Source organism: Euprymna scolopes, chromosome 24, assembly GCF_053919585.1.
Source record: "Euprymna scolopes isolate OS-2025 chromosome 24, ASM5391958v1, whole genome shotgun sequence".
NCBI lineage: Eukaryota > Metazoa > Mollusca > Cephalopoda > Sepiida > Sepiolidae > Euprymna > Euprymna scolopes.
In genome coordinates, this window is record NC_136505.1 from 24,261,365 (window position 1) to 24,281,589 (window position 20,225).

Consider the following 20,225-nt stretch of genomic DNA (forward strand, 5'->3'; position numbering starts at 1 on the left):
AAATCTTTAATCTTTTAAAGTCTAATTTAATCTTTTTAAAGTGAATTTGAAATAACTATAGAAAGCATAAATAATTACTGCAAAACAAAATGCATATAAAGTATGTGAAGAGATATTTATATTCAGTAAGTCATGGAACTGAAACTCTGTAAACCAGGAGCACCACAATTCTCAACCTTTCTCTTCTCCAAAACTGAAAGTATACTAAGGGAAGATAACTCTTGCTCATTCTGCTTCTCATAAAGCAGGTTCTCTCTATCGTTCTAAACACTTTTTTTACAACTAAGGCGATTCTCTATCTCTACAAATCTACTATCAGACCATGTATGGAGTATTGTCGTCATATTTGGGTTGGGGAATTTCTGTCCCATTTGAAGGTTTTTGATGAGTTGCAGAAACATATCTGCAATTTGATTGGCACCACTCTATTTTTCTTCTCTTCAACCTCGTTCTCTTTCACAGACGTGATGTTGCTAGTCTCAGCTTTTTCTATAAATACTATTATGACATGTGTTCTTCAGAATCATGTGATCTATTCCCTGCTTCTTTTGTTCTGGCTCATTTGACTCGTTGATCTAGTGGTCTTCAATTAGCTGTTTTAATACATCATTGTAATACAGCTTCTTAGTCTAGTAGCTTCTTTCCAAAAACCACAGGTTTGTAGAACTCTTTGTGGAAGTTTTACATCATAGCTTGAATTCAAGTTTAAAATGCAAAAGTCAAGTATCATAGTTCAGTTGTGCTCTAAACAGAAATATTTATTTCGAATGTGCCCTTGTCTTACGATAAATATAATGTTGATTTCATACAATAGGCTCTTTTGCTTGTGGGGTGATAAAACCTGCCATCCATCCACCCAGCACGGCTGTAGCCGAGATTGAACTCACTACACGAGTTTGTAGTGTAATTCAAATCTTGTCAGTAGCTGAATACTTGATGCTTTGCCAGGGCTATCAAGGAAATTTTTTATGATAACACCATCACTAGATGAGATGCCTACCATGGCTTTAGAGAGTCCCATCTATCCTCGAGAGAAGGAGAGACCGCGCTAGTTTCTCAGCCTGGTATTTTACCTCACGGTTACATAGAGTGCCGCGCCTTCCCAAAAGGTCACCCATCTTGTATTGGCCAGGCTCAACATTGCTTAACTTTGGTGATCTGGCAAGGACTGGTGTATCAACGTGATTGTGCCGTACCTGCCAAGTGCACCTGCAATGTTAGGCTGTATAAGAGTATAAACTTTATTCAAAATGGGAATGTTCTTTTTTCAATCGGATTTTATTGATTACCGATTTTCAATAATTATTAGAGGCATTCCTTTGCAAAACCTAGATACATAAATTAAATTTGTATGAAATTAGAACTGTTATTCCTCTACTTTTAACCTTAGCTTTTCAAGACTAAGGTCAATAGGCATCTCCTGTCTTTGCAGTAATCATCTTTTATTCTTGTTAAGCTCCTTACATCATGTGACTTCGTGCCTTGTCTGGAGCGATTTCTATTAGAAAAAAAGTTAGGAGACATTATCAGTCTCTCAATGAGAAAGAATGTCTTGAGTTTTCATCAGTCAACCATTGCGCTGAAGACAAGAATAATACCAAGAACGCATTCGTAACTCTCTAATCTTTAAGAGAAGCGTACAAGTAGCACTTATGGGCTTATAGATATCCTCTTTGTAGAATTTGTTTTAGGAATGACTAAGTCTTCTGGGTCTTAACTTGTTGATTTTGTCACTCTTCATTTTGGTGTCCTCTAAACTTTGTTGGTTGCCTGGATACCAACAATTGTAGTCGCATCAAGTGCCATCACTTTTGCCTCATTTTTCCTGACACTTCAGCCGAGCGCCGTTTAATGGATTCTGCGACTTAATGATTTAACATCTTCATATTATTGTATTGTTACTGTTATCTCTTCACGTTTGCACACATGCTATCAAAGAATGGCAACTATTTATTCCGGTATCTCTGGCTCTTGAATATTTTTTAAAATTCTTTATTTCAAAATTTAATGTAGTCAAAGTGTTCTCAATCGCTTTCTTTTCGCGTTTTCTCTCTCTCTCTCTGTCTCTGTCTCTCTCTCTCTCGCTTTTTTTGTCATCTATCTTTTTCTTTATCTCCTTTTCGTTTTCTCTTTCTCTCTCTTCATTTTTCTTTATCTTGTCTCTCTTTTTCTCTTACTCTCCCTCTATTTCTCTGTCTTTTTCTGTTTCTTTTCTATTTTTCTCCGGCCCTGTCGGTGGGGCATTAGAATACGCCGACTGCCCCCCTGCAGAGGGTAAAAGTCCCTCAATGGGGGTCCTGGATATGACCTTAAACTATATCCAGTGGTGAGGCCCCAGCTTGTGGGCTTTTGGGAGTGTGTAGCCACCCTTTAATTACCATTGCTCCCAGGTCCACTCTGACCCGAAGTGGTAGTACCTGTTAGGGTCCCAACTATGGGTTAAATAGAAACCAACGTGAAAACAGCAAATATATTCTATTAAAAAAATTTTTCTTCAAAATCTTTGGATTCGGTATTAAATAACCCGGAAAGGGTTGATATGCCATAAAACAACCAACCAACCTTTTTTCTCTTTCCTTATTTGTCATTTTCTTTTTTTTCTTTCCTTATTTGTCACTTTCTTTTTTTTCTTTCCTTATTTGTCACTTTCTTTTTTTTCTTTCCTTATTTGTCACTTTCTTTTTTTCTTTCCTTATTTGTCACTTTCTTTTTTTTCTTTCCTTATTTGTCATTTTCTTTTTTTTCTTTCCTTATTTGTCACTTTCTTTTTTTTCTTTCCTTATTTGTCATTTTCTTTTTTTTCTTTCCTTATTTGTCATTTTCTTTTTTTTCTTTCCTTATTTGTCACTTTCTTTTTTTTCTTTCCTTATTTGTCACTTTCTTTTTTTTCTTTCCTTATTTGTCATTTTCTTTTTTTTCTTTCCTTATTTGTCATTTTCTTTTTTTTCTTTCCTTATTTGTCATTTTCTTTTTTTTCTTTCCTTATTTGTCACTTTCTTTTTTTTCTTTCCTTATTTGTCACTTTCTTTTTTTTCTTTCCTTATTTGTCACTTTCTTTTTTTTCTTTCCTTATTTGTCATTTTCTTTTTTTTCTTTCCTTATTTGTCATTTTCTTTTTTTTCTTTCCTTATTTGTCATTTTCTTTTTTTTCTTTCCTTATTTGTCATTTTCTTTTTTTTCTTTCCTTATTTGTCACTTTCTTTTTTTTCTTTCCTTATTTGTCATTTTCTTTTTTTTCTTTCCTTATTTGTCACTTTCTTTTTTTTCTTTCCTTATTTGTCATTTTCTTTTTTTTCTTTCCTTATTTGTCACTTTCTTTTTTTTCTTTCCTTATTTGTCACTTTCTTTTTTTTCTTTCCTTATTTGTCACTTTCTTTTTTTTCTTTCCTTATTTGTCACTTTCTTTTTTTTCTTTCCTTATTTGTCACTTTCTTTTTTTTCTTTCCTTATTTGTCACTTTCTTTTTTTTCTTTCCTTATTTGTCATTTTCTTTTTTTTCTTTCCTTATTTGTCATTTTCTTTTTTTTCTTTCCTTATTTGTCATTTTCTTTTTTTTCTTTCCTTATTTGTCATTTTCTTTTTTTTCTTTCCTTATTTGTCACTTTTTTTTTTTTCTTTCCTTATTTGTCATTTTCTTTTTTTTCTTTCCTTATTTGTCACTTTCTTTTTTTTCTTTCCTTATTTGTCATTTTCTTTTTTTTCTTTCCTTATTTGTCATTTTCTTTTTTTTCTTTCCTTATTTGTCACTTTCTTTTTTTTCTTTCCTTATTTGTCACTTTCTTTTTTTTCTTTCCTTATTTGTCACTTTCTTTTTTTTCTTTCCTTATTTGTCATTTTCTTTTTTTTCTCTCATTTTCTTTTACATTTTCTCTCCCTCTGCCACCCACATCCAAACATGTAGTCATGAAAATCTGATATATTTAGGCACAGAAGATCCTAATAATCTTGTACATTCCTCCAGCTCTCCTGAAAACTAACCCAGTCTACTTAGACTAAATCAACAATATCAAGATGCATATTTTTTTATTTATTGCATTTTCACACCAAAGAAGCCACAATGGCACTTTCATGTAGAGTCTGCTATCTGGGACATAAATTGCAGGGATACTATGTAGGGAGTTTAGCAGCAAGCTATCTGTTTACATTACACTTGAATCTCTGCATGCCAGTACAGTCAGGGAAGCAGGGATTTCCAAACTCTAGCAGTTCTAGGGAAGAAACTATTTGACTAGAAGGCTTTCTGTCACCTGGGGATCTCTACTGTGTAGGGGTGGGATTTTGCTGCTTTTCATGTTTCTTGGGGGTATTTACGTCGAGGGGTACAAGGGCTTGTAGTTCGTCAGAGCACTTACTATTAAAATATTTATAAAACAGGCAGAGGGATGCAAAATTTCATCGATAGGACAGAGGTTGAAGCCTAGCTGACAGTTCGGGACCTACCAAGTTAGCAATTCTCTTTTGAATCCTGTCCAGAAGTGAGAAACTAGTAGCAGATGTACCAGCCCAAATGTGAAACAATAATACATGGGCGAATGGTGGCCTTATTTGAGTGTTTTTCACTTTCTCTTCTACATTATTTTTATTTTTGTTTGTTCTTCTAAGACATTTTTCCACGATTGTTTTGAATTCAATTATTTTTTTTTTGGGAAGGGAAGGGCTATAAACACGACAATAAGTTAATTTTTGAATTTATGTCTTTCCAGACCACATATCTCCATTTCTTTTTATCTGCATTTTTTCTTCTCCAAATCCATTTTCATTCTATATAAAAAGAACTTTCCAACGGTTTTTGAGGAACATACATTTATTTCTGATGTGTTGTTTAGTGGTCCTCCGCTATTCAACGAAACACATGTAAGACATACTTCATAAAAATATATTAAGGAAGACTTATGAGCGTGAATTAAATAAATCTTCTGGTCTAGAAATTATAACTATAATTTAACTGAAATATTTAAATGTCGTAGATGTATGACTACAGATTGTAAAGTGCAAATAAATATTAGTATCAATATTTATAAGACGATACCAAGCAGATAAAGAAAGCTCAATATGTGAGATAGAGCAATAATATACGTGGAAATTCTGAGTTAAATTATCGATAATTAAAACAAAATTGATTGTTTGATAAAGAAATACAAATAACTTTATTTGTACTTTTTTATCAAACAATAAAATTTGTTGTAATTCTACATTATTTAACTCATAATTTCCATTTATATATATATATATATATATACATCGGCGTATAAGACGGCCCTTAAAGTTAAGAAATCATCTCTAAAAACCAATATTTCATTAGATACCGAATGTTACAATATCTAACCCAGGCTAAACAAACATGGTTTCGTGATTTAGCAGTCGTCTTATACAATCAATATATTATAAATTTATTAAAATTTGCACTAATTTTGTACCTCGTATTACCTGACAGTCGCCTTATATGCCGAAATATACGGTATATATATATATATATATATATATATATATATATATATATATATATATATATATATATATATATACTAACTCTGTCTTACTGGTATTCACCTTTTGTCAAACTGGTTATTTGAATTAATTAATTTATATTGGTTCAGCAAATTAACTTCGTTTATACTCAAGTTAGAATTGATTTAATATGAAAAAGAATATAAATAAAAGTCGGAACTTGGAAATTATGCTAAACAACCATTTTTATGCTTGCCTCAATGTTTTATTTATCAGTGTAATAAATTATGTATATATCTAAACAAAAAAAATATAAATAAATAAAACTGATGCTATTTGAAATCAGTGTCAACGAATTAGAAAACCTATTTTTCCGAATTTCCTATTTTTATACAAACCAGTGTCATAAAACAACTCCAAATATATGCATCATAATTTTTACTTTTAAATTGTTTTTTTTTCTATCAAGGTGAGCCGTCTCATCATGTTGGCTGGAGCAAACCCCAATGCGAGGAGCAACTTTTTGAATCAGGCTCCAGTACTGTGCGTGAGTGCAAGAGAGGGCTTCATCGAAATGGTCTCATCGCTGCTCGAGTTTAACGCCTCCGTTGATGCCACCTGTGAAGATGGTATGACACCACTTTGTCATGCAGCTGCTAACGGACACCTTGATATTATTAAACTATTGTGTTCCAAAAAAGCCAATGTAAGTAAAACAATGTCTTACCTGTTTCTCTTTGCTGTTTCATATGACACTAGCTGAAATACTTGTTTCTCTTTATATATATATATATATATATATATATATATATATATATATATATATATATATATATATATATATTTTATTTATTTATTTTACTTATAAACTTACTGTTTTATAAGCAAAATAAAAATAATGAATAAATAAATTAAAAAAATATGGACGCTTTTCTAAGAAAAATGATCCTCAAGGTGAAGACGTTAATTAACCATATTATCGCTTAAAAAAATTAACAAGAAATATAGATACATACATACATATATATATATATATGTGTGTGATGGGACGATTCCAATATTATTCCCGATTCTGATTTCATATAAATTTCTAAATATTTAACTATAAAATTGCTATTTTTTCCCCCTTAAAAAAACACTTTAAATATGCATATGTTTTCTAAAATGTAAAAACACACTTATCTATAGCTTTACTGATATATATATATATATATATATATATATATATATATATATATATATATATATATATATATATATATATAGCTTTACTGGTAGTTTAAAATAAATCAATAACTATTGATTATCTTATTACTACCAGCAGTGGAAGATTTTGTTTTAAACAAAATCTATTAAAAAAAAAAAGATAATTGAAGGAATCGTTTTTGGCATCGGAAAATAAACAAAAATTTTCCAATTCCGATACTCCAAAAAGTTCTGATTTTTCTGATTCCCGATTCCGATTAATCATCCCAACACTATATATATATATATATATATATATATATATATATATATATACACACAATGTTCAGAAAGTGGTTCGGCTATGGAAAATATATATATACATATATATATATACTGTTTACCATTTACCAATGCCAAAAGCCACACGAGGATGATGATTAGTTAGATTTTTAGTTGACTAATGCAATATTACTATTAAAAGATTGAGAACTACGATTAATTCACAGGATGAATAAATAAATATATATATATATTAGACTTGAAAACGACCATGTTGTAGTCTGTAGAGAAGCTGCACTGCACTGGCCTCCATTCTATCTTGAGAGAAAATGGATAGCTCTGTAAGAGTGCCTGCACATGTAATTGTGAAGCAAGGTTTGCACAATCGCCAACCACATTTCTTCTGCGTTGACACTGCCATATTCCAACGGCAAGGAGAAATTGTGGATGACTGGAAACAATGCCAAAATAAATGACCAGCACATACAGCACCCGTTATTCTCAAATGGTCACCCATTTCAGTGCTGACCAGGCTCAACGATACTTAACTACAGTGATCTACCAGTGTGCAACATGATTATGCCATAGAAAGCATTTCCACAGTTATGTGTTCCACAGATAAGAAGTTCTTTGAAAGAAACTGTGCACAGCATTAAATATGCATACAGACGTCAGATCGAAAAGAGTGTAATTCACTCATGTTGATATATATATATATATATATATATATATATATATATATATATATATATATATCTAACACTCCTCTACTCAACCATACTCGTCTACATCTATTTGTTTTTCTTTTTTACTTCATCTTTTCCGGTCTTCCTCCGCATTGTTTTTGGCTTAAAAAAAATATATATATGTATATATATATATATTTCTTTACCAACAATGCTTCAAGCAAACTACTACCTACTCTTATATATATATATATATATATATATATATATATATATATATATATATATATATATATATATATATATTTATTGAAAAGGAAAAATATTATTCTGTTATATCTATATTAATAATGGAAATTATCTATCTGAAGTTGAAACTAAACTATTTAAGACTATTGTATTTAGTGTTAAATAGTATTAGCAGGGTAGTGTGGTTTAGTATACACTAAATAGTATGGGGGAGGATTACTCGGTCACAGTATATTAAAAAATAACATATGCATATATATATATATATATATATATATATATAACATACACATATGCATATATATATATATATATATATATAGAGAGAGAGAGAGAGAGAGATAGATATAGCATAATACAAAGCTCTTTTTAAATAAACAAATGGAGCACTGTGGGAGTGCTGGTCAGTTTTTGTATAAAGCATTGTTAGATATAATTCCTGACAACACCTGTCCCAGTTGTTCAATGGCTAAAATTATTAACTATTAACTTGATGGTTATCGAGTTGTTCCCGGGTTTGGTATGGGCGTTGGTCTAGTCACACTGAAGAACTGTGATACAACAAAGAAGTTTGTTTGTGGATGACTATCTACCTATCTATTTTTATATATATATATATATATATATATATATATATATATATATATATATATATATATATATATATTTTAATTCTTAATATATTTTTTGATGGGTTAGTAGTATAGTATCTGTTCTGTCTTCATCATACCATTCTCCCAAGTATTACCTCCTCCTTTGGAAGGTAGTTTAATAAAAATAATAAAAAATATAACATGATAATATTAAAACTTATTTTCTTTAATCAATCATAGAATTTCCACAGAACCTACTAAGAATAATCATAATAAAAAAAGAAAAAATCTTAGACAGTATCGTCTTGGTCTGCTTAACATCTTTTCTTATTTAATCCTAATTCGCATTTAATTTTTGTAATTATGAAAAAAGTATGTGGGAGGTGTCTCCACTCTTTATTTCATATATACTTTTACTGTACCTATTGATAGTGGTGTGCAGTTTCTGATAATCACCATTTCAATATTACTTTCCCTCTTCATATATTCACATTCGTATGGACACAGTCTTTTAATTGCGTTTTTTGTCTGCCAAGCAATCAAAAAAAAAAAAAAAAGAAAAGAAACAAATAGCAAAAAAAGCCAACAAATCTATTTTTATCATGAGACGTTTGCTTTCTTTTTTTTTCTGATTTCTATACTGATTTGTATGTTTTTTTTCTGTTATCTTTTTTTTTTTTTTAAACTTCCCAGTTTGAGATGTTCTTTTTTTTTTTTCAATTTCACCAATTCAGATATCATTTCAAATGAATATCAATATTAGTGAATACTGGGGAAGAATAATACTTTGTACATTCATGTTTTGACAAAAGATGTACACTCGTCTTGGAGTAATATTGCATGCATAAGCAAGTATTGCTGGAAATGAATCTGGTTCTGTTTAAATGATGGAGTCCAATTATTGAACGGATGACCAAGTTTCGATAGTTCATGCAAGAAATAATCGAGTCCCTTGAAGCAAAGGGAGAGATATTAATAAAGGGCCAGAGATCTTATTAAATGTGGACACATTTTGAAGATAATTAGTTTTTCTAATCTGTTCGTCTCTGCCTATTAATGCAGCCACTGCGCTTCTTGGATTGCTATGTTTCTTTATTGAGAATGCATTCTGGGATTGGTAAATTCTGAAGATTTCAGGTTGGAGCCATTTCTCTGCGACTTGGTTGGAATTGTGTATATTGAGATTCTTCCACCATTCTGAACTAATGAGCTTATTATAATATGCTTGTGATGATGGTGACGCCTTGTTCAAGCTGCGAAGAGCTTTTGGGTCTTTACATTCTAAATGGAGACTTAGGATAATTGTCCACGTATATATATATATATATATATATATATATATATATATATATATGGAATAATCATGTTGACACACTGGTTCTTCTTAAAAAAAAAAAAAACGAAGCTAAGCAACAGTGAGCCTGGTCAATACCAGATAGGTGACCATTTGGGAATATTAGGTGCTGTATATATTGTCAGGACATAAAAATTTCCAGATTAGTATCTGGTGGCGCATTGAAAAATAAACACTGGGAGAGATACATCCTCAGTCTTCGTCCAGACATGCATCTAAGAGAATGAAAACTGATATAAAAGCTAAAGTCTCCTATCTGCTTTGTCTTGTGGCAATCATTTGCACTGACAGAGGTTAGCAGTGGTTCCAAAACATATGGATGGTCCTAAACAATGCTTTACCACTATAAATAAATCATCTACGTAGATTTCAGGCAACTTAGTTGCCTGTACCTCAGAGGTCAGTATTCAACAGGAGAGTCCATTTTTAATATATATAATGATTCTATCATTGTAGATTCCTAGATGTAAATCCACTGAAACTCTGGTGCTTATCAAAAAGTGCTCAATCATAAACAGAGCTTAATCATAGTATATTTATTTATCTATGCAAACATCATTGGCTACATATGTGCATACATGTTTCTGCTTCAATTCATTTAGAGATAAAGCGTCATCGGTGGTTATGATAAGATGCAGTGAACTAATTAATTTGGTATTTATTCGATGCACAGTTAGGGATTAATAGGATTAGTCACCACATTACTATAGTTTCACTAGAAATTTTAATGGAAACTACTGGGCCAATCTGGCTGAAACTTTGTATGCATCTTTATTATGATAAGATACAGCGAACTAAGTATTATAGTATCCAATTGATGCACAGGTAGGATCAATACGGATCAATGAACACAAATTTAACCATATTCAACCATCAATTTAGCATAAAGCACTCATTCTTAGTCAATGGGCTATAACTTTTGCCAGTTTTTAATGGGGAAAAAAGTCTCTTATTTTTTAAAAAAAAGATTTTTTTTTAAAAATTCTATTATTTGTTTTTTATTTGTTGCAGTTAAGTCACACGGACAAATGTGGTCAGTGTCCGGCTGTCCATGCGGCCATGCACGGCCATTTAGACGCATTGGCTTTCCTGTTGCAATGTGATTGGTCGGGTGCTTCTAGTCAACAGCAAAAAATTGAAGCAATGCAACAGGCATTCGTAGCTGCAGCGGCCATGGGACATAAACATGTAAGTTTTTTCTTAATTTTTATTTTTCTGCTTTTTTTTTTTTCTTTTAAAGAAATCCCTCTGGACAAGACATAAAATCACTTGATGTAAAGAGTTTAAAAAAAAATATTATTTCAAAAAAAAACAAAAAAAAACGAATTAGCCAATGATAAGCGTTAGATGGATAGTTTCCAACCCAGAAAACAGCAATTCTTCCCCCTTTGTCAGAAACATCGTTCATGGAATGTGAGGACTGAAGGAGTGTAAAAACCAGTTTACTTTCTACTCTGATTTCTCATTTGAAAATTTTTCCTGCCTTTATATTTTCAATGGGTTCAAATATTTTTCACTAGATAGACATCTATGTATTGCATAATACTGTATTCATACAGAGCATATTTTCTTTTTTAAGAGAATTGAACGTTTTCAGCAGTCAATAAAAATATACATAATGATTAGTGTTCATTAATGGCCCGAGAGACCAAGGTTCAATATTTGGTTGTGGCATACCAAAGATTAAAAACATGTTACTTGGTACACTCTTGCTAAACATTTAGCATTATAAAGTAAGGATCAACTATAAGTGGAGTAATCCTCGGAAAAATGTGACTCCCTCCCCTACATTTTGGTGTAGTAGCTAAAAAATGTAAGCCGTCATAATGCTCTTGCCTATGATTAATCCATTTATTATTTATTACTCACTAGGAGTTTTCACATAAGCCATTATCAAAAAATTCTCTTTGAAAACAATCTGTAATGCTACCTGGAGTCTGAGTGATTATTATCTTCATCATCAAAAAATATGTCACTAACTTCTTTCCCCAAAACGGAAAAGATAATCTCTGGGAATATGATATGATTACAAAAAAAAAGCTGCACCAGTTACTTCCCCCTCCTCCTAAAAAAGAAGGTAATGCCTGGGAGGATGGTATCATAACAAACATATACTGCACTGCCTTCCCCACCATTAAAGGAGGGTATAATGCCTGGAAGTATTTTATGATGAATGAATATAAACGATACTGGCCTCCCATTCCAAGAGAGTAGGCAATGCCTGTGATGATTATCTTATAACAACAGAATAGATACTGCACTACTCATCGTCCAACACACAAAAGGAGGCGGTAATGCCTTGGAGAATGGTGTCACGACAAGGGAACAGATGCTACCTTACCTTCTGAATTGAGGATTAAAAGATAGTACAATTAAAAGAAATGAAATATAGTTTGGGCTTCAGGCAGACAGATACCAAATTTACATTAGTAATATACTATACTACCCCTCCCCCAAAGGAGGTAATAATGCCTGGGAGAATGATGTCTTTATAATAAAATATATAAAACACTATTCTCCAAAAGAGGATTTAATACCTGGGAGGATGATTTCATGAAAACAGAACAGATACTACACTACTCCCCTCCCCTTAAAAAGGAGGAGGTAATATCTGGGAAGATGGTTCCATTACAAGGAAACAGATACTACACTACTTACCCACCCTAAGCTGAGCATAGAAAGATAGTACATTAGTCTGAAATAGTATAATAAACTGTATTGAGATTTAAATGATCGTACAATTAATAGAGATAATAAATAGTATTGTTTCGACTACAAACAGATATCAAATCTCTATTTGTAATAGATATTGGTGTAGTATGTAATGAAAAGGGAACCTTTGTGTTGCCCTCGACTAAGATCGATCCATTTATTTATTACTCATATTATTAGTATTGTATTAATAGCGTAATGTTCTGTGCAATATTCTTTGAGATGATTAAAAGGGAAGATCTTCAAAGAGCCATACTTTTTTTTTTATTTAATGGAATATGTTTGCATGAAAAACATTGCCTATATATATATATATATATATATATATATATATATATATATATATATATATACATATATACACACACGCGTATGTTTCTGTGTATTTTTAGTGAGGATATCATAAATGGATGAAGAAAAATGTAAATTTGTTCCATCTGTGTTTCGTGATTCTAAATTCATTTGGAATCAATTATAAACTCTCACCAGGCTCCAATTTGGAATTGTCTTTGAAATGGTCTCTCTTTGACTGTTCCAATGTTGATCATCTTTGCATAACCAGAAACATTCCGGATGGATCAGTCATAAAACTTAGCCAAGCATGAAAACAGCGCTCGACTCAACGATTAACACTTGTATCTTAAACCAATATACCCGCAGAAGCATCAGCGTTGCCTGGGAATGAAAACAAAACTTCTGTGATGTAAGGTTGTATGAGATGTTAACTTTGGTCAAAATCGGACTGTTCCTTCTTTCATTGGATTTTTTCGATTATTGTTTATCATTACTTAGTAAAGACATTCCAACACAAAACCTATCTAAGAACACTGCCAGATACATATAGTACATATGTGTAAAATTTCATAAAAACCAGCTCAGCCGTTTCAATGTCCATAGGGAATGAACTCACACACACAAAGTTCCTTTTATATAATACTAGCATGGGTACCTGGCGTTGCTAGGGTGGAGAGAGGTGGTATGCTATGGATGTTGAGCAACCCCCAGCCGTAAAAAAACAACTTTTTCAATCAAAATAGGAGTGCTCATGCGACTGCAAAAAAAAAAAAAAAGTAGGCAGGTTCGAACTTGTAACGCAAAAGAGGAAAAGGAGGTGAAAAAAAAGCTAATATGCTAGTTGTTATGGCCATGATGACTTATGACGTCATTACAGGTCGAAATAACATTTTTTAAATGTACATTCAAAATCAAATGCAAAACACAATGCAAAAAGTGATTTCATCCAGATAGAATTATTTCTTTTGGCTAATTTTTACATATATTTTGTCCGAAAGATTGATCTTCTTAACGATACCAATTTTGTCATGGTCTGATGTGTCTGTGAAAAGTTTTAAGCAGATATACAAACACACACAGACACACATAAAAACTAACACACATTTTGCCTTTTATATATTAAACTAGCGGGGATGCTTGGGCATTGCCTGGGTGTTTGTAGGTGTGTGAAAAAAAAAAGTGTTAGTAGGTAGGCAGATGCGAAGGCAGAAAAGAAAGTGAAAGAAAACCTGAAAGTTTACCACTGCGCCATAACACGAGCGGAAGTGTAATGTGTTTAAATTTAGCGATGAAAAAGAAATGAGTGAGAACCACGCAGACGCAGAAATGAACATCTGCGCCACGCTTATATTCCCCACGATGTTGGGGAAAACCAGCTCCCCCCCCAAATAGAAGGAACTCTGGCAGTGAGTATCCAAATGAATAGCAATTGTCTGATATGAAGGGTTTCCCCCACATTGATCCAAGCTAATTGCCTTCTAGACGTTTCTGGCCAGGAAGGCCGAGAAACGGTGCCATTTGCTCCAATCAGTTTCACTTTGATTATACGAGAAAGACAAACAAACACTGGAAACCAGGGATTTTTTTAAAACTCGATCAAAATAAAGATAGAGATGACGTCCGTTTTTGAATCTGAGATATTATACTCTAGGAAGTGTAAGGAAACTTCTCCAAAATAGTAACCCCCATGAAAAAAGCCTTTCTTGCACATGCACAAACACTCGCGCTCATTTTGCCTTTTATATAAAAGACTAGTGGGGGTACCTGGCGTTGCCCAGGTGTTTGGAGGTCCCGGCTGAGAAGGCCGGCGACTGACGTTTGCTGCTATTAGTTTCGCTTTTATACGAAAAACACAAAGATGCGAGAGAATGGAATAGCATGAATTTTATAAAAGTTGATCAAAATAAATTTAGATACGACGTCTCTTTGCAAATCGTGGATATTATGATCTAGGCAGTATATAAAAAGTTGTAAAAAATAGTAACCCCTGCCCCCAGAAACCTGGCAAACAAAAACTTTGCTGGACATACAAAAACGCTCATGGCCATTTTGTCTTTTATATATATAGATAATAATAATAAAGAGACTGGGTTTGACATTAAATATCCCAAGAAGGGTTGATATACCATAAAACAAAATTAAGTAACCAACCAACCATCAACTCATTTTCTACTTTGTGTACTGAAATATTAACTTCGCTTTTGCCTTACTGGGAAATTTCCGCCATCAAAACAGGCACGCCCATTCCAAGATAATCTTTGCGTTCAGATGTATCAAATTATTTGTCTGTTTTTCTTTCAAATCGTGTTTGATTTCTCTCTCTTTCCAGATCTGTGATTATCTGGTGGTTCATGCAGCTGGACGGAGTAATGAAGCTTTCAGTATTGACGCCGTTGATACTCTGATTGGTGAGACTGGTAAGTGTGCCCACCCACCTTCACAACCCTAAACTTGCCGTTCACATTTCCTTGGGCAATATTCTTCGATGGAATTGAATATTGCTGTCTCTGCTGATGTTTCTCAACTTATTCTGATTCAAAAACCATATTAATAATCTGTTATATAAAGGGCATTTGTCTGTGTATATGTTTGTATGTCCAGCTAAAAATCGAAGACTACAAAACAAACGTCCACAAAGTCGGCATATTCTTGAGCAGCGTTACTCAGATGAATAGCATCTTAAATTTAGGAAAAAAATTCTCTAGGGGTTAATTGAGTTAGGTTTCGTTGGAGGAAAGGGGCGATTTTTTAATGTTATTCTGTACATATTTGGAAAGAAAATGCTAACTAATTTGACAAGGAATATCATATGAAGGAGAGTTGTCTTTGTGTATGCAGAGAGTAATGGGCTTGGCAGAGGAGAAGGAAATTGGTAAGGGGGAAAGAGAGAAAGATAGAGGTAACGAGGTAGATGTTTTAATAGAAATGTTGCACTTTTGTCCTAAGCAAAGCCGGATAGCCCTGCTAGGCTATTATATAAACAGTTGTGTGTGTGTGTCTAGCTAGAGAGGAATGGGCTTGACAGAAGAGAAAGTGAGGGTTTTGGACTGGGAAGAAGAATATGGAAGGGGGAAAAAGAGAAAAATATATATATATATATAGAGAGAGAGAGATGTTTTTAATAGCAATATATAGACAATGGCTGCTAGTCATGTATTAATGGCGAAAATATTTGACAACTACTATATGGGTATAGAGTGTGCATGAAAAGTCGATAACTTAAGGATTATGTTGTATGTGCGTGAAGGCACCTCTTTGTGTATAGAGATGCTTCTGTAACAACATTCCATTACGAGTCTAATTTCGTTTGTGGTCCATATCTTCCTTTGCATGGTCTTTGGTTTCTACTGATGATATTTATTTGCTTGTGTTTGGTTTGTTCTATTCTGTAACCTGAAATAAGAAGGGTCAACATGCTTCCCATGTATATAAATGTATATAGATTAGAAGCTACATTGTGTATTGATTGCTTCTATAACAAAATTCCATGACTAGTCTTGTGTGTATGTTTTTATATATTTGTATGTATGTGTGTTTGCCTGTATGTGTGTATGTGCCTGTAAATATCTGTGTATGGGTTTGTACATATATATGTATGCATGTATATGTTTGTATGTACGTACGTAGGTGTTTGTATGCATATGTATATGCATGTGTATGTATATGCATGTTTGTATATATATGTGTGTGTTTGCACATATATTTTATTTACTCTGTTAAGTTCAATTTCTTTTTTATATATAAAGAAACATTGAATAGTAAAAATGCATATAGATTAAGAATCTCTTTTGAATAGAATCTAAAAAAAGGACAAGAATTATTAATTTTTATGAATTAAAAATATCTCTGAGACGTTAATGCAATATTTTTTTAGAAATGTGATATTATTTTGGTTACAGATACACTAAATCTCTATTATACCCAAACTGTAAACGATTAGTTTTAGCTATGATTCATTGTAAACAAATTTCTACCATTATGGGTCCATACCTTCCCCATAGTTGGAGAAAAGTTTGCTTCTATACAATTCTAAATAGCTATAGGGAAGTGTGGGTTCATACCTTTGCAAAGCCAGAGTGATGTGAGAGTCTATACCTTTCCTCATAGCTGGAACGGGGAAAATCTGGGTCTATATTTTTTCTATAACATTACATTATTTTTTTCTACTCTGTCTATTAACTTTTTAATTCATTTTCATTTTTTTTTTTTTATCTCTAGCATTAACTGCTGCCTGCCTCCATGGGCGGAAAGAAGTTGTCCAGTACCTAATAAAGCAAGGGGCAAATGTCCATTTGGCTAACACCAAGTCCTACAGCCCCCTGCTCTGCGCTGTGAAAGGAAACAAATGGGATGTGGCTGAAATATTATTCCAAGCAGGAGCTTCCATAGAACAGCCAGACAAAAACGGACACACCCCACTCATGATTGCTGCCTCGGAAGGTCATGTTGCCATTCTTGAAATGCTTCTTTCTGCTGGTAAGATAACACCACTTTTACAAGTTCTTTCTGATTGTCTTGGATTTTATAGGCTTAAAGAACTTTTATATTTATTTCATAAAAGATTGTCTATTATTGAAGTTAGACGTGAAAACTGCCGGTGAAATACACAGTATCTACTGTAGAAATGACTTTTCATTAACCCTTGCATGTTTTTGATTTCCTAAAAGTTTGTCCATTATTCAAGTTAGACTTGAAAACTACATGTGAAATACACAATATCCACTTTGAAAATGTTTTAAAATTATATATATATATATCTATATACCTATATATATTCATAGAAAACTTGCAAAATTCTTTACTTTGAATTGAATCCTCTTGGAAATCTATAATATGAATCTCGTCTGTCTATTTAAATGTATGTATGTTTGTATGTCTGCCTAAAACTTTCGACAGAGGTGACAGATTTTCACACAATTGATATCGTTTTGAATCTCAACCCTTCGGACAACAAATATCCAAAAATTGGCTAAAAACATTAATTCCTTCACCTTCAACTGAGCACTTTTCTACAGGGAGGGGTCGCTTTTTACACCAATATATTTGAAAGTCATCCCCTCTTTTTGATTGACTAGCTTTAATTTAAACCTACATCACTTCCGGTTTGACGATGGGCACAACAGCAAAGACGTCACACTTTTTTTTTTCACATTCTTTTCCTCCTTCACTGTAGTGGTTCGAGCCTGCCTGCCTGCCTGCCTACTACCATTTTTTTTTTTTGCTCAACACACACCTCCAAACACCCAGGCAACGCTGGGTACCCCGGCTAGTATAATATAAAAACAATAGCTAGTATATTTTTTTTGAACAGAATTGTCTTAATAACAGTCATTGGTAACTGTGGTCTGAAGTTAAAGCTATAATATTGGTACATTGGCTGTATGAGGTCACCCAGATGAGTTTTTGCAAGATGCAATGTGCATCTGTGGATATAAAATATCTAAATGTAAATAATAATTATAATATATATATAATATAAAAGCAGTCAATAAAAATTAAATTTAGAACCCTATAATTCTGTACACTTATAAATATTAATATTTAAATAGTAATTCCAACCAAATAAAAAAGCTCAATACAACCAAGATAGGAAATAGAGCTTGTTATAGAAGAAAAAAATGGAAGACTATAAAAATATATTTTATATTAATTTATTGTTTGATAGGATACTCGGGTAAGATATATTGAAATTTCCTTATTCCGTGGAGTTTCAAAGAAATGCATTCTTTTCATCAGAGGAAAGATATTAGCGAATGAATATTATAACGAAGCTGTGCATTTGCTGGTACAAGCATTAATTGAAACAGCATTACATGAAAACTAGTCATAAAAGTAAAAACCACTTTTTTGTGCAAAAATGTTTATAAAATGGGACGAAATCAAAAGATACATAAAAAGTAAAGATTAAAAAGCCAGATCACTGTACAATTCATGCTCTCTAACGATCAAAGTTATAACAACAGGACCATTGCCAACACCCTCAAAATGCATCACTGGATTGCCACGAATAACAGGGACAAGATGATGAAAATAAAGTTTCCGGCTACGGTTATGGTCTTTGGTGTGGTTTCAAGTGAGGGCCACATCATGCCACCTCACATTTTCAAAGTCAGCTTGAAAGTCAACATCAATTCCAGTGTGAACAAGTTCTTCAAAAGTCATCACCTTAAGTAATTCAATTCATCAAATTTCCACTACTAACGATTACTATGATATTGTCCCATTGACACTCATTAACCTTTATCCTTGAATGGCCTCCTGGCCTTGATAAGTGGTGACTCCTATGTAAAAAAACAAAAACAAAATAAAACAAAGTGTACCTGAATGTGTTGAAAAGTGTGGTGATTCCCTGGTGCAATCGGGTGGCCGTTGACAGACCCTGGGTGTGGCAGCAGGACTCTCCGCCAGCCCACAAGTCCAAAGAGACCCAGGCTTGGCTTCAGAAGGAGAGCTACGACTTCGTACCCTTCTCTCACAGGCCACCCCTCCTCCCCCGACTTGAACCCGTTGGACTACTTTGTTTGGTCATATGTTTAGAACATCACCAACATGACCTCTCACAACACTAAAACCAGCCTGATTGCTGATATCCACTGAGTATTCGCTAAGCTCCCACCAGCACCTATGGAAAAGGCATGCTCTCAGTTCTGAATCCATACCAAGGCGGTGATTGAGGCTGAAGGCAGCTACATTGAATAGATGTTAGCTCTAATACATAATCAAATTACCTGAATTGATTTTTTTTCAATAAAAGTTTTAAAATAAAGCTGTAGTATTGTTTTCTTTAGGGCGACAACCTTATCGTTCCATCCTGTGTGTATATATATATATTTTACAAAGGAGTCACCCCTTATCAAGGCTCGGAGGCCACTCACAAATAAGGATTATTGTGTGTGCAGTAGTCATTGGGACCCTAGCGTAATAATCGTTAGTAGTGGAAATTAGATTATTTAAAGGGATGGTTCAACAAAAACTTGTTTATATAGGACTTAAGACGACCACATTGTAGTAAGTTGGAAAGCAGGCCAGCGGAACAGTTGCACGGGTGGGCAGTTCTAGGCAAGAAGCTTATATATAAAGATTAGAAGCAAAATGGTGAAACAATTCTAGGAGTCGAATGATGACAAATTTCAAATTCTTCAGCACTTCAACGGAGGTATAAATGCTAAGAAATTTTATTGATTTAATAGAACCAGTGATTTTTTTTTTACCACTAAAAAGGTTGGGTGTTTAAGTGTAAAGAAAGCCAAAATGTCTGCATCTCAGAAATGTAATCAATTGCAAACAAGGGTAATTTAAACATAGGTTTACTCATATGATTAATGAATCTGTTTTGTATAATTGGGCGATCGATAATATCAGGAAATTGGATTAAAATTTGTTTTTTTTTTACTCATGATTTTATGCAGAAATAAACGTAAA

At 32.9% G+C, this 20,225-nt stretch overlaps 2 protein-coding genes across 5 annotated transcripts in view; one reads left to right on the forward strand and one right to left on the reverse strand.

The window, feature by feature from the left end:
* The window catches only part of LOC145246629 (protein TANC2-like), a 1,068,463-nt gene that overhangs the window by 1,023,044 nt on the left and 25,194 nt on the right, over positions 1–20,225 (forward strand). For all 4 annotated transcript variants that reach the window (XM_080108301.1, XM_080108302.1, XM_080108304.1 and 1 more), the window contains 4 exons: positions 5,918–6,154; positions 10,809–10,985; positions 15,133–15,220; positions 17,022–17,279. In XM_080108301.1, the coding sequence (XP_079964427.1) occupies positions 5,918–6,154; positions 10,809–10,985; positions 15,133–15,220; positions 17,022–17,279 (760 nt within the window). The remainder of the gene's footprint in view (positions 1–5,917; positions 6,155–10,808; positions 10,986–15,132; positions 15,221–17,021; positions 17,280–20,225) is intronic.
* Positions 1–20,225, reverse strand: part of LOC145246631 (small ribosomal subunit protein uS11-like) — a 143,015-nt gene that overhangs the window by 24,521 nt on the left and 98,269 nt on the right. The window lies entirely within an intron of this gene.